Source organism: Bombina bombina, chromosome 6 (genome assembly GCF_027579735.1).
Source record: "Bombina bombina isolate aBomBom1 chromosome 6, aBomBom1.pri, whole genome shotgun sequence".
NCBI lineage: Eukaryota > Metazoa > Chordata > Amphibia > Anura > Bombinatoridae > Bombina > Bombina bombina.
In genome coordinates this window covers 707821741-707836596 of record NC_069504.1, presented here as the reverse complement: position 1 = coordinate 707836596, position 14856 = coordinate 707821741, and the positions used below count along the sequence as shown (strand labels likewise).

At 39.2% G+C, this 14856-nt stretch overlaps 1 protein-coding gene across 3 annotated transcripts in view; it reads right to left on the bottom strand.

Annotated features, from left to right (window-relative positions):
• Positions 1-14856, bottom strand: part of LYL1 (LYL1 basic helix-loop-helix family member) — a 152285-nt gene that overhangs the window by 51659 nt on the left and 85770 nt on the right. For 2 of the 3 annotated variants that reach the window (XM_053717863.1, XM_053717864.1), the window contains exon 3: positions 9111-9214. In XM_053717863.1, coding sequence (XP_053573838.1) covers positions 9111-9214 — 104 coding nt within the window. The remainder of the gene's footprint in view (positions 1-9110; positions 9215-14856) is intronic. The other variant, XM_053717865.1, reaches the window with a different exon arrangement.

Here is a 14856-nt window from a genome sequence, read left to right as displayed (position 1 = left end):
TTAAATGAACAAAAAAAATTTGCTAAACAGCATTATAAACATAATAAAATAATCACACAACACAAATATTACTTTCATTTTTCTGCAAACAGTTCTTTCTATGCATTCCAATCTGGACTGATTTATAGACAGGAAGATCTTGTTCCTTTGAAATCTGCTCGATAGCTCAGGTCTGGATAAACTGATTAATTTCAGCTTGCTTGGCTTTGCTGCAACACAAGCGGACAGCTCAACCTACTGGCTATTTTAATAAATGCACTGCTTCTCAATGCTTTTCAATAGCAGTCACATGACTGGAAAAAAAGGTTGTTATTCTGAAACGGTGTAAATTGAACCGTTGTAAAACGAGGGCCACCTGTACAGGAGTTTAATATGTAAACTACATTTCATTTTGTTAACTAGGTATAATAATAGATGTAGACAACTATTTCCTCATGTCTTATAGTCTTGTTTTTTTTTTAAAAACATTTTTGGCTAGATTACGAGTTTTGCGTTAGAGGCTATGCGGTGCTAACGAGCAGTTTATGCTCACCGCTCACTTACATACAGCGCTGGTATTATGGGTTTTTACAAGCCCGGCGTTAAAAGACAAGAAGTGAGCGTAGAGCAAAATTTTGCTCCACATCTCACTCCAATACCAGCGCTGCTTAAGTCAGCGGTGAGCTGGTGTAACGTGCTCGTGCACGATTTCCCCATAGGAATCAACGGGTAAAGCCGGCTGAAAAAAAGTCTAACACCTGCAATAAAGCAGCGTATAACTCACTAACACAGCCCCATTGATTCCTATGGGGAAATAAAATTTATGTTTACACCTAACACCCTAACATGAACCCCGAGTCTAAACACCCCTAATCTTACACTTATTAACCCATAATCTGCCGCCCCTGACATCGCCGACACCTACATTATATTATTAACCCCTAATCTGCCTCTCCGGAGACCGCCGCCACCTACATTATACTTATGAACCCCTAATCTGCTGCCCCCAACATCACCGACACCTACATTATAGTTATTAACCCCTAATCTGCCGCCCCCAATGTCGCCGCAACCTACCTACACTTATTAACCCCTAATCTGCCGCCCCAACGTCGCCGCCACTATAATAAACATATTAACCCCTAAACCGCCACACTCCTGCCTCGCAAACATTAGTTAAATATTATTAACCCCTAATCTGCCGTCCCTAACATCGCCACCACTTACTTACATTTATTAACCCCTAATCTGCCGCCCCCAACGTCGCCGCCACTATTCTAAGTTATTAACCCCTAAACCTAAGTCTAACCCTAACCCCCACTAATTTAAATATAATTTAAATAAATCTAAATACAAATTACTATAATTAACTAAATTATTCCTATTTAAAACTAAATACTTACCTGTAAAATAAACACTAATAACAGCTAGATTTAGAGTTTTGTCGGTAAGGACCCGCGTAGCTAACGCCGTCTTTTTTCTGGCCGCACCATAAAAATAACTCTGGTATTGAGAGTCCACATAAAGGCTGCGTTAGGCTCCAAAAAAGGAGCGTAGAGCATATTTAACGCAGCTTCAACTCTCGATACCAGAGTTGCTTACGGACGCGGCCAGCCTCAAAAACGTGCTCGTGCACGATTCCCCCATAGGAAACAATGGGGCTGTTTGAGCTGAAAAAAAACCTAACACCTGCAAAAAAGCCGCGTTCAGCTCCTAACGCAGCCCCATTGTTTGCTATGGGGAAACACTTCCTACGTCTGCACCTAACACCCTAACATGTACCCCGAGTCTAAACACCCCTAGCCTTACACTTATTAACCCCTAATCTGCCCCCCACAACGTCTCCTCCACCTGCCTACACTTATTAACCCCTAATCTGCCGACCGGACCGCACCACTACTATAATAAAGTTATTAACCCCTAATCCGCCTCACTAACCCTGTAATAAATAGTATTAACCCCTAATCTGCCCTCCCTAACATCGCCGACACCTAACTTCAAACATTAACCCCTAATCTGCCGACCGGAGCTCACCGCTATTCTAATAAATGTATTAACCCCTAAAGCTAAGTCTAACCCTAACACTAACACCCCCCTAAGTTAAATATGATTTAAATCAAACGATATTAATTAATTCTTATTAAATAAATTATTCCTATTTAAAGCTAAATACTTACCTGTAAAATAAATCCTAATATAGATACAATATACATTATAATTATATTATAGCTATTTTAGGATTAATATTTATTTTACAGGTAACTTTGTATTTATTTTAACCAGGTACAATAGCTATTAAATAGTTAAGAACTATTTAATAGCTAAAAGTGTTAAAATAATTACAAAATTACCTGTAAAATAAATCCTAACCTAAGTTACAATTAAACCTAACACTACACTATCATTAAATTAATTAAATAAAATACCTACAATTACCTACAATTAAACCTAACACTACACTATCAATACATTAATTAAACACAATACCTACAAATAACTGCAATGAAATAAACTAACTAAAGTACAAAAAATAAAAAAATAATTACAAACTAATTACACCTACTCTAAGCCCCCTAATAAAATAACAAAGACCCCCAAAATAAAAAATGCCCTACCCTATTCTAAATTACTAAAGTTCAAAGCTCTTTTACCTTACTAGCCCTGAACAGGGCCCTTTGCGGGGCATGCCCCAAGAAGTTCAGCTCTTTTGCCTGTAAAAAAACCCACATACAATACCCCCCCCAACATTACAACCCACCACCCACATACCCCTAATCTAACCCAAACCCCCCTTAAATAAACCTAACACTAAGCCCCTGAAGATCATCCTACCTTGTCTTCACCTCACCAGGTATCACCGATCGGTCCTGGCTCCAAAATCTTCATCCAACCCAAGCGGGGGCTGGCGATCCATCATCCGGTGGCTGAAGAGGTCCAGAAGAGGCTCCAAAGTCTTCATCCTATCCGGGAAGAAGAGTAGATCCGGATCGGCAACCATCATCTTCCAAGCGGCATCTTCTATCTTCATCCGATGAGGACCGGCTCCATCCTGAAGACCTCCACCGCGGACCCATCTTCATCCGGCGACGTCCAACTGAAGAATGACGGTTCCTTTAAGGGACGTCATCCAAGATGGCGTCCCTCGAATTCCGATTGGCTGATAGGATTCTATCAGCCAATCGGAATTAAGGTAGGAATATTCTGATTGGCTGATGGAATCAGCCAATCAGAATCAAGATCAATCTGATTGGCTGATGGAATCAGCCAATCAGATTGAGCTTGCATTCTATTGGCTGATCGGAACAGCCAATAGAATGTAAGCTCAATCTGATTGGCTGATTGGATCAGCCAATCGCATTGAACTTGATTCTGATTGGCTGATTAAATCAGCCAATCAGAATATTCCTACCTAGGTAAGTATTTAGCTTTAAATAGGAATAATTTATTTAATAAGAGTTAATTAATTTCGTTAGATTTAAATTATATTTAAGTTAGGGGGGTGTTAGTGTTAGGGGTTAATAACTTTATTATAGTAGCGGTGCGGTCCGCTCGGCAGATTAGGGGTTAATAAGTGTAGGCAGGTGGAGGCGACGTTGAGGGGGGCAGATTAGGGGTTAATAAATATAATATAGGGGTCGGCGGTGTTAGGGGCAGCAGATTAGGGGTACATAAGGATAACTTAAGTAGCGGCGCTTTGCGGTCGGCAGATTAGGGGTTAATTATTGTAGGTAGCTGGCTGCGACGTTGTGGGGGGCAGGTTAGGGGTTAATAAATATAATATAGGGGTCGGTGGTGTTAGGGGCAGCAGATTAGGGGTACATAAGGATAACGTAGGTGGCGGTCGGCAGATTAGGGGTTAAAAAAATTTAATCGAGTGGCGGGGATGTGGGGGGGCCTCGGTTTAGGGGTACATAGGTAGTTTATGGGTGTTAGTGTACTTTAGAGTACAGTAGTTAAGAGCTTTATGAACCGGAGTTAGCCCAGAAAGCTCTTAACTACTGACTTTTTTCTGCGGCTGGAGTTTTGTCGTTAGAATTCTAACGCTCACTTCAGACACGACTCTAAATACCGGAGTTAGAAAAATCCCATTGAAAAGATAGGATACGCAATTGACGTAAGGGGATCTGCGGTATGGAAAAGTCGCGGCTGAAAAGTGAGCGTTAGACCCTTTTTTGAGTGACTCCAAATACCGGAGGTAGCCTAAAACCAGCGTTAGGAGCCTCTAACGCTGGTTTTCACGGCTGCCGCCAAACTCTAAATCTAGGCCTAAGCTAGCTACAATATAACTAATAGTTACATTGTAGCTAGCTTAGGTTTTATTTTTATTTTACAGGCAAGTTTGTATTTATTTTAACTAGGTAGAATAGTTACTAAATAGTTATTAATTATTTAATAAACTACCTAGCTAAAATAAAGACAAATTTACCTGTAAAATAAAACCTAACCTAAATTACACTAACACCTAACACTACACTATAACTAAATTAATTCCCTAAATTAAATACAATTAAATAAAATTAGCTAAAGTACAAAAAAAAACAACAATAAATTACAGAAAATTATAAACAAATTACAAGATGTTTAAACTAATTACACCTAATCTAATCCCCCTAACAAAATAAAAAAGCCCCCCAAAATAAAAAAGCCCTACCCTACACTAAATTACAAATAGCCCTTAAAAGGGCCTTTTGCGGGGCATTGCCCCAAAGTAATTAGCTCTTTTATCTGTAAAAAAAATTACAAATCCCCCCCCCCAACATTAAAACCCACACAACCAACCCTACTCTAAAACCCACCCAATACCCCCTTGAAAAAACCTAACACTAACCCCTTGAAGATCACCTTACCGGGAGAATTATTCATCCAACCGGGCCGAAGTCCTCAACGAAGCCGGGAGAAGTCTTCATCCAAGCCGGGCGAAGTGGTCCTCCAGACGGTCCTCCAGACGGGCAGAAGTCTTTATCCAGACGGCATCTTCTATCTTCATCCATCTGGCGCGGAGCGGGTCCATCTTCAAGACATCCGGTTGGATGAAGACTTCTCCCGGTAAGGTGATCTTCAAGGGGTTAGTGTTAGTTTTTTTTAAGGGGGTATTGGGTGGGTTTTAGAGTAGGGTTGGTTGTGTGGGTGGTGGGTTTTAATGTTGGTGGGGATTTGTAAATTTTTTTACAGGTAAAAGAGCTGATTACTTTGGGGCAAAAGGCCCTTTTAAGGGCTATTTGTAATTTAGTGTAGGGTAGGGCTTTTTTTTTATTTTGGGGGGGCATTTTATTTTGTTAGGGGGATTAGATTAGGTGTAATTAGTTTAAAAATCTTGTAATTTGTTGTTTTCTGTAATTTAGTGTTTTTTTTTTTTGTACTTGAGCTAATTTTATTTAATTGTATTTAATTGTATTTAATTTAGGGAATTAATTTAATTATAGTGTAGTGTTAGGTGTAATTTAGGTTAGGTTTTATTTTACAGGTAAATGTGTCTTTATTTTAGCTAGGTAGTTTATTAAATAGTTAATAACTATTTAGTAACTATTCTACCTAGCTAAAATAAATACAAACTTGCCTGTAAAATAAAAATAAAACCTAAGCTATCTACAATGTAACTATTAGTTATATTGTAGCTATCTTAGGGTTTATTTTATAGGTATTTAGTTTTAAATAGGAATAATTTAGTTAATTATAGTAATTGTATTTAAATTTATTTAAATTATATTTAAGTTAGTGGGGGTTAGGGTTAGACTTAGATTTAGGGGATAATAAATTTAGAATAGTGGCGGCAACATTGGGGGCGGCAGATTAGGGGTTAATAAATGTAGGTAGGTGTCGGCGATGTTAGGGACGGCAGACTAGGGGTTAATAATATTAAACTAGTGTTTGCAATGCGGGAGTACGGCGGTTTAGGGGTTAATATATTTATTATAGTGGCGGTGATGTCCTGTTCGGCAGATTAGGGGTTAAAAAATGTATTTTAGTGTTTGCGATGTGGGGGGGGGGGCTCAGTTTAGGGGTTAATAGGTAGTTTATGGGTGTTAGTGTACTTTTTAGCACTTTAGTTAAGAGTTTTATGCTACGGTGTTGTACCATAAAACTCTTAACTACTGACTTTAAAATGCAGTACCAGTCTTGACAGGAGAGGGTCTACCGCTCACTTTTTGTCAAACTCGTAATACTGGTGCTATGCAAGTCCCATTGAAAAAATAGGATACGCAATTTACGTAAGTGGATTTGCGGTATTTACAAGTCTGGCCAAAAAAGTGAGCGGTGAGCCTATAACTTCAAGACTCGTAATACCAGCGAGAGTTAAAAAGCAGCGTTAGGACCAGCCAACGCTGCTTTTTAAGCCTAACGCACAACTCGTAATCTAGCCGTTTATTTTATTTTATTTGATACTTGTGAGTGTCACTGTCCACCAATAAAGCAGTGGAAGTTTTGTTTATCAGCCAATGGGTAATCAATCCCCAGGGTCCAGTTGTACACAGATATATACTTTCTGTTAGCTTCAAAATCAAAATAATAACTTTTTATGTAAATAAATAGTTAATCAAATAAGCATGACATAACTTTTGAGAGATTGCTGTTCGTTTACATTATGCTTTCCTGACATTCACCTATTCTGAGGTTATTTATTTTTACTGTCTATTATCCACAATTATTCTATATACAGATGTTTCCTCAGTATGTCTAAACAGTTAATTTGACAGCTTTATTTTAATGTCGTTATTAACAATGAATTATCATGGTTACAAATGGATCTTAATTACAAGCAAGCCATATGCTATACTGGAGACGCAACATAAAAAGCATGATTTAAACCACAAAAGCATTATCACAGTGTTTCAACGAATAAATCAACAAGTGAAATCAAATCAGCTGCAAACGAGACTCTAAAATATCCACAATCTCAACGGGCAGTTCAGTATTCATAAAACAGAAACTGGTTATAAACACTTGCAAAATTGGCATTAATAACAGTAAGATTGGAACTGAGCTATGTGTGCAGATTCTGCTATGCTCCAAATAGCTGCTGCGTACAAGAACAACAGAAGGAAACTCTGAGGAAGCCTCTGTATGTGGCTGAGATCTGCATACACACATACATACGCAGTAACCTGCTTGCAGTATACCTATAAATGGCAAGATAAAATCTACAAGATTTCCCTAAGCATTTTGAACATATTCTTGAGAATTTTGGAGGACTGCAGATGGCATTGTACCTTCTGTTGGAAGATCTGAGTTAAAAAGTAAGATATATTTCAAAGGCTGTAAGGATTTGTCTGAATCAAAAGGAAGCCTTGACTGGATGGTGATACTGGGTACCCATAAGACAGCACCCCTTTAAAACTACTGCACTCAGTATGATTACTAGACCACATAGTCAGCATGAGGAAGATGATTTTGAGCTGAATCAATAGAGAGACTTGGGGGCTGATTTATCATTTTTCTGGCGGACATGATCTTCTGGTGAACTGCTTGTGCAATGCAGCCCAATGCCGCCCCCTGAAGATTTGCGGCCAATCGGCCGCTAGCAGGGGGTGTCAATCAACCTGATCGTATACGATCAGGCGGATTGATGTCCGCAGCCTCAGAGGCTGCAGACGAGTTAAGGAGAGACCGCTGCTTCTTAACTCCTGTTTCCAGCAAGCCTGAAGGCTTGCGTGGAAACAGGGGTATTTGGCCCTATTTGGGCCATGATAAATCAGCCCCTTGGTCTAGAAGTTGCCAGCCCATGTCATCTTTCTTGGGAGCTTTTTGAAAGCTGTATTTCCCAGAATGCAGATGCTCAATGGAAGACTTCACAATTTGCACACTACGTGAGCTTTGAAAGTAAACAATAGGGATACACACATGAAGAAGTAAGGTATAAACTTTGCATCTAAACTAACTGAACGAGAGTCTGATAACTGCCTCTAAAAAGATGCAGAGCTTGTCTCAATGTAAACAGCATATAACAATGAAAATATAGTTTATTAACAAGTGACCTAGATATCTCTAGAAGTATATACTGTATATATGGAATCAGAAACTTGCAGGTCTAGTTCCATGCACATGAACTTACAATCCAAAATTTAAAAAATCTATGCACATAGACCCACACAGGGCCTGCTCAAGACATTGTGCTGCCTAGGCCCAAGAATAAAATGTCCTTTCCCCACAGGATCGGACTGGGAGCAAAAATAGGCCCAGGCATTTAAAGGCGGAGCAGCCCAAATCAGTTAGACTTCTGTCAGCTAGGTAGCCATAATAACCAGAACTCTAATTCTGCAGCACCTCCGATTAACAGCCAGACAGAAAATATGTTCTGCTTTACAAATTAGGCAGACTGTAACATCTTTCCTGTTGTTAACCATATTAAAAGAGGGTGTATGCCCTATGGTCAGTCCGGGCCTGTTCCCCCAACTCTACGTCCATTACAGTGTTCCCCACCATACTCACCATATTCAAAGATTAAAGCTAATGAGACTGAAATTTAGCACAATAGAATGCTGATACCCATCCTATGGACCCATATGAGATTTCTATTAATTTCTATTACAAAAATGTCTTGTGGCACTAGCTAGATCAATTATAGAGACAGCCTTGGACCCACAGTCCTAAACCTACAGTTATTTTCATGGACACGTTGTCTGCTGTTCCTGGGTCTGCCTGTACATATAGACACATAGGCTAGGATTAGAAGCTTGCCTGACTTAGTTATCCTGAGTTACATCTGCAATAAATACAGACATCCTACATGCAGATTGGGTAAACATGAAAACCAATTAGTAAATCAATACTTTTGTATAGTGCAGTAGTGTGAAAACAGATGCACACATATAAAACACCATCTGCATGTCACATATAACTTAATATGTATTTTACTAACAATATGCCACTTTTAGGACAAACCCAAGTGATTAAGAGATTGCTATGAAAATATATATAAAAAACAAACTCTAGTATAACACACATTGATCCACAGTTATAACTTGTAATATGCACTATAGCTAAATAAAACAGCTCTATGACTATAGATTGGGACTTACATCTTTCTAGCTCTTGAAATTTGTTGCTAAAAGTTTACAATTGGATGAAAACATAAATCATTGGCACAATACATTTGGAAGTCTGGACTGCATCACATGACACTAATGTCTTACCTATGAATGGTGGTTCTGTGATGTCATGGTGGCTTCGTCTCTTGAAGCGCCCAGGGAAGATAGGGAAAAGGCCAGAGGCCCTCAAGTAAGGACTGCAAAACAAACTGGGATCAGGTAATCAATATAATTACATGCATATACACCCCTACGAAAATCGAATGCTTGTCGCTATTCCAATCCATCATAATTCTAGTGCAAATACATTATATGGCCAAAAGTATTTGGACACCTGAACATCACACCTATGAGTATGTTGGACATCCCATTACAAAATAATGGGCATTAATATGGAGTTGCCCTCCCTCCCTTTGGGACTATAATTGCCACAACTCATCTTGAAAGGCTTTCCATCAGATTTTGGAGTGTGTCTACAGAGGTTTGAGTCCATTGACTGAAAAGTGCATTTGTAAGGTCAGACACTGATGATGGACGAGAAGGTCTGACACATAATCAGTATTCTAATTCATCCCAAATGTGTTTAATGGGGTTAAGGTCAGGGCTCTCTGCAGGCAGCTCTTGTTCCTCCACACCACTCTCGTCAAACCATGTCTTCATGGAACTCATCTCACAGGGGCACAGGCATGCCGAACAGGAAAGGGTCTTCCCCAAACTGTTACCACAAAGTTGTCTAAAATGTATTCTGTAGCATTATGATGAGCTAAGGGGCCAAGCCCATACCTTGAAAAACAGCCCTAGACCATTATCCCTCCTCCCCCAAACTTTACAGTAGGCACTATGCATTTTGGTAGGTAGCATTTTCCTGGCATCCGCCACACCCAGATTATTCCCTTAGACTGCCAGACTGTGAAGAGTGATTCATCATTCCAAAGAACATGTTTCCACCGCTCCAGAGTGTAGTGGCAGTGAGCTTTCCACCCCTGCAACAGTTGACTGGCACTGTGCATGTTGTTGTGAGGATTGTGTACAACTGCTTGGCCATGGAACCTACTTCATGAAGCTCCTGATGCACAGTTATTGTGCTGTTGTTGGTTCTAGATGCAGTTTGAAACTCTGTAATGAGGGATGCAGCAGATAATAAGGGATTTATATACTTGCTACACACTTTAGCACTTGGCAGTCTCGCTCTGTGAGTTTGCATGGTCTGCTTTGTGGCTGGGCTGTTATCAACTTCACAATAATAGCAGTTGAGTAGGGCAGATATAATAGAACAGAAAAGTCACAAACTAAATATGGCAAAGGTGGCATTCTATGACAATGCAATTTAGCTCTTCAGTATGAACCAGTTTACTCCCAATGTTTGTCAATGGAGATTTCAAGGCTATGTACTGGATTGTATGCACCTGATAGCAACGAGTGTGACGGAGACACCTGCACTTAATAATTAGTTATGTCCAAATAATTAGTAGGGATGTCCAAATACTTTTAGCCATATAGTGTATATTGTCTGGCAGCTCAGGTCATTTTTGTTTTCCTTTTAAAAGCCATTCCAATTAGAAATTTCTCTTTCATGACTCAAATAGAATCTGTGATGGTACAACAAAACACAGAAGGGCGCCTCCTAGTGTGATATAGTATAGGCAATGTTTATTGCAAATGGCAGTAGAAAGATACTCACAAGTGTGGCAGCACTCACTCGTGCTTAGTAACACATACTGGGATCTCTCAGTGTCCCAGCTCACTGTTCTTGGGCTCTCACGCACCTCCGTCTGGGGCGTAGTCTCCAACCAGGAAAGAACAAGCTCTCAGTCAAGAGAAATATAAAACTCACTTTTAATTAAAACAAAGTAAAAACACAGTGTACAAGAAAGTTTCCACTATGTAGTTAAAATGTGCAACTAGTTTCTCAGCTGACACGCTGTTTCCACAGGCATCTAACACCTGACTGAGAGCTCTAACCTATAAACTAGACATGACCAATGAAAACACAGTGGTATTGTCACACCCCTAAACACAGCTGTTGCCAACTAGAATTAATCTACTTAGCCCTTCATATCCCATACAAATTTGTTGCAAAAAGATATTTATGCTAAATTCATTACAACATTCAATACAATAATCAGAAACATCATTCCCCAATGTGTGTATCAGATCAGCCTTCAGTATATGAGCTAAGTTCCGTTTAACCATATGGTAATTATTTTAATACTATATTGTATTGACTATATGATTACTTCTAAGGTATGATCCAACCTTTGATTTTATAAGATTGCGTGTATTACTAACCTTTATGTAGAAAACCATAAAATTCTTTTAATATAATAGATATTGCCGGGACCATGTTTGTCATTTCATAAACAATGCTACCTGTTTCGTATGTGTTTGTATATTTAGAAGACACGCCTACCCTTCTACACCATACGTATTCCTATATATCCGAGTGACAGGAGATATGAGCTATTAGCTTCCACATAGATTATTTGAAGCCCTCCCCTGATAACAGCGTAACAAGCATTCACGCTTCCAAGCTGATATTCCATCGTGTGTTACTAGAATCTATCAAACGCCATATCGAGGCTTTCGCTCGGCTCACACCTTCTCTTCTAAACCATATGTTTTCACTATATCGGAGTGACAGGAGAGATACGCTATTGGCTCCAACACTGGCCAATCAGGCCCACCCCTTAGTGGAGACGTCACACATGTTTGAGCTCACTATACTAATCTGTCAACCACCATGTCAACAATTATGCTAAGCCAGCACATCCATCAATATCCATCCATACACGTCCCAGCCACCCATGGCTGGGAAGTGTATAGATGGATATTGATGGATATTGATGGATGTGCTGGCTTAGCGTAATTGTTGACATGGTGGTTGACACCCCCCCCTTTTTGGTTAATGCACACCACCCAGCCCAGGTGTGTTCCAGACAAATTAACTGTGGTATACATATAAAGCTAGAAAATTTCACTCTGTGTAGACATGATTTGCTGCAGTGTGGAAACTGATTAGTGTTAGGACCAGTCTATTGTGGGACACCTTTTAAGTGGTGACTGGCTTAGCAGAATATGATCATATTGTGTGACTAAGATCCCTATTTTAATTTTAATTTAAACAGGCAATTTTTTGCAACATAAATATTAGTCAATATTATTGTGAGATATTTATCCCAATCTTATTTGAACTATGTAAGTATATTTAGCAGACAGAAAGACAGAAGTATATATAAATATGCTATAAATATGTGGACTTAATATGTGGACTTTTTTGTTGTTTTGTAGCTGAGAAACTAGTTGCACATTTTAACTACATAGTGGAAACTTTCTTGTACACTGTGTTTTTACTTTGTTTTAATTAAAAGTGAGTTTTATATTTCACTTGACTGAGAGCTTGTTCTTTCCTGGTTGGAGACTACGCCCCAGACGGAGGTGTGTGAGAGCCCAAGAACAGTGAGCTGGGACACTGAGAGATCCCAGTATGTGTTACTAAGCACGAGTGAGTACTGCCACACTTGTGGGTATCTTTCTACTGCCATTTGCAATAAACATTGCCTATACTATATCACACTAGGAGGCGCCCTTCTGTGTTTTGTTGTACCATCACAGATTCCTTTTGACCTTTTTCTGGGAAGGAGCTGCCGAGATTCAAGGTTAAAAACACCAACAAATCAAACTGGAACTTTCATCAACAGAGACAAATTTTTCAATGGACTGATAAGTTACAGCATACTATATGCATTGATCATTTTATCATTCACATAATTGCATTGTCTAGCATTACTCTCATGTTTGCATTGTTTTGTATTATTTTAATCTTCCTAGTCTATTTTTTTGCGCCCCCTTCAGTGGTGACAAGGAATTGTCATCAGGTTGTTTTTATGACTCAAATAGAGCATAAGATATTTTGTTGAACGAGCAGCGATGCACTACTGGGAGCTAGCTGAAAACATTAGGGGTTCGATTACAAGTGTTGCGCTATTGTTAACGTGAGTCGCAATAAGCAATATCGTGATCGTGCTGACTTGCGTGCATATTACAACTTGAAAGTAAATGCGTTCATTCAAGCGCAAACAAACTTAGCGCACGTCGGTTTTGCATGAGTGGAGACCTAGCCTAGTATAAGAGTTAAAAAAAATGTGCACCAAACACAACATAAATACATTAAAATAAAGTGTCACACTCATATACACACGATCTGATAAAAAATATTCATAGAAATATTAATAAAAAATGTATATAAGGGTTGAAAAGTATATGGCATATGACAAGGTATTTGAATGGAAAGGGCTATACTGTATATATATATATATATATATATATATATATATATATATATATATATATATATATATATATATATATATATATATATATATGTGTGTGTGTATGTGTGTCTAAATATGTGTATGTGTGTATATATATGTGCATATATGTGTATATACATGTATATTTATATATGTATATATATATATATATATATATATATATATATATATATATATATACACACACACACATATATATACAGGTGAAACTCGAAAAATTAGAATATTGTGCAAAAGTTCATTTATTTCACTAATGCAACTTAAAAGGTGAAACTAATATATGAAATAGACTCATTACATGCAAAGCAAGATAGTTCAAGCCGTGATTTGTCATAATTGTGATGATTATGGCTTACAGCTCATGAAAACCCCAAATCCACAATCTCAGAAAATTAGAATATTGTGAAAAGGTGCAATATTCTAGGCTCAAAGTGTCCCACTCTAATCAGCTAATTAAGCCATAACACCTGCAAAGGGTTCCTGAGCCTTTAAATGGTCTCTCAGTCTGGTTCAGTAGGAATCACAATCATGGGAAAGACAGCTGACCTGACAGTTGTGCAGAAAACCATCATTGACTCCCTCCATAAGGAGGGAAAGCCTCAAAAGGTATTTGCAAAAGAAGTTGGATGTTTCCAAAGTGCTGTATCAAAGCACATTAATAGAAAGTTATGTGGAAGGGAAATGTGTGGAAGAAAAAGGTGCACAAGCAGCAGGGATGACCGCAGCCTGGAGAGGATTGTCAGGAAAAGGCCATTCAAAAGAGTTGGGGACTTTCACAAGAGCCACCACACACAGACGGATCCTGGACATGGGCTTCAAATGGCGTATTCCTCTTGTCAAGCCACTCCTGAACAACAAACAACGTCAGAAGCGTCTTACCTGGGCTAAAGAAAAACAGACCTGGTCTGTTGCTCAGTGGTCCAAAGTCCTCTTTTCTGATGAGAGCAAATTTTGCATATCATTTGGAAACCAAGGACCCACATTATGGAGGAAGAATGGAGAGGCACACACTGCAAGATGCTTGAAGTCCAGTGTGTCAAGTTTCCACAGTCTGTGTTGATTTGGGGAGCCATGTCATCTGCTGGTGTTGGTCCACTGTGCTTCATTAAGTGCAGGGTCAATGCAGTCGTTTAACAGGAGATTTTGGAGCACTTCATGCTTACTTCCGTAGACGAGCTCTATGGAAATGCTGACTTCATTTTCCAGCAGGACTTGGAACTTGCCCACACTGCCAAAAGCACCAAAACCTGGTTCAATGACCGTGGGATTACTGTGCTTGATTGGCCAGCAAACTCGCCTAAACTCGCCTGACCTGAACCCCATAGAGAATCTATGGGGCATTGCCAAGAGAAAGATGAGATACATGAGACCGAACAATGCAGAAGAGCTGAAGGCCGCTATTGAAGCATCCTGGTCTTCCATAACACCTCAACAGTGCCACAGGCTGATAGCTTCCATGCCACACCGCATTGAGGCAGTAATTGCTGCAAAAGGGGCCCAAACCAAGTACTTAAGTACAT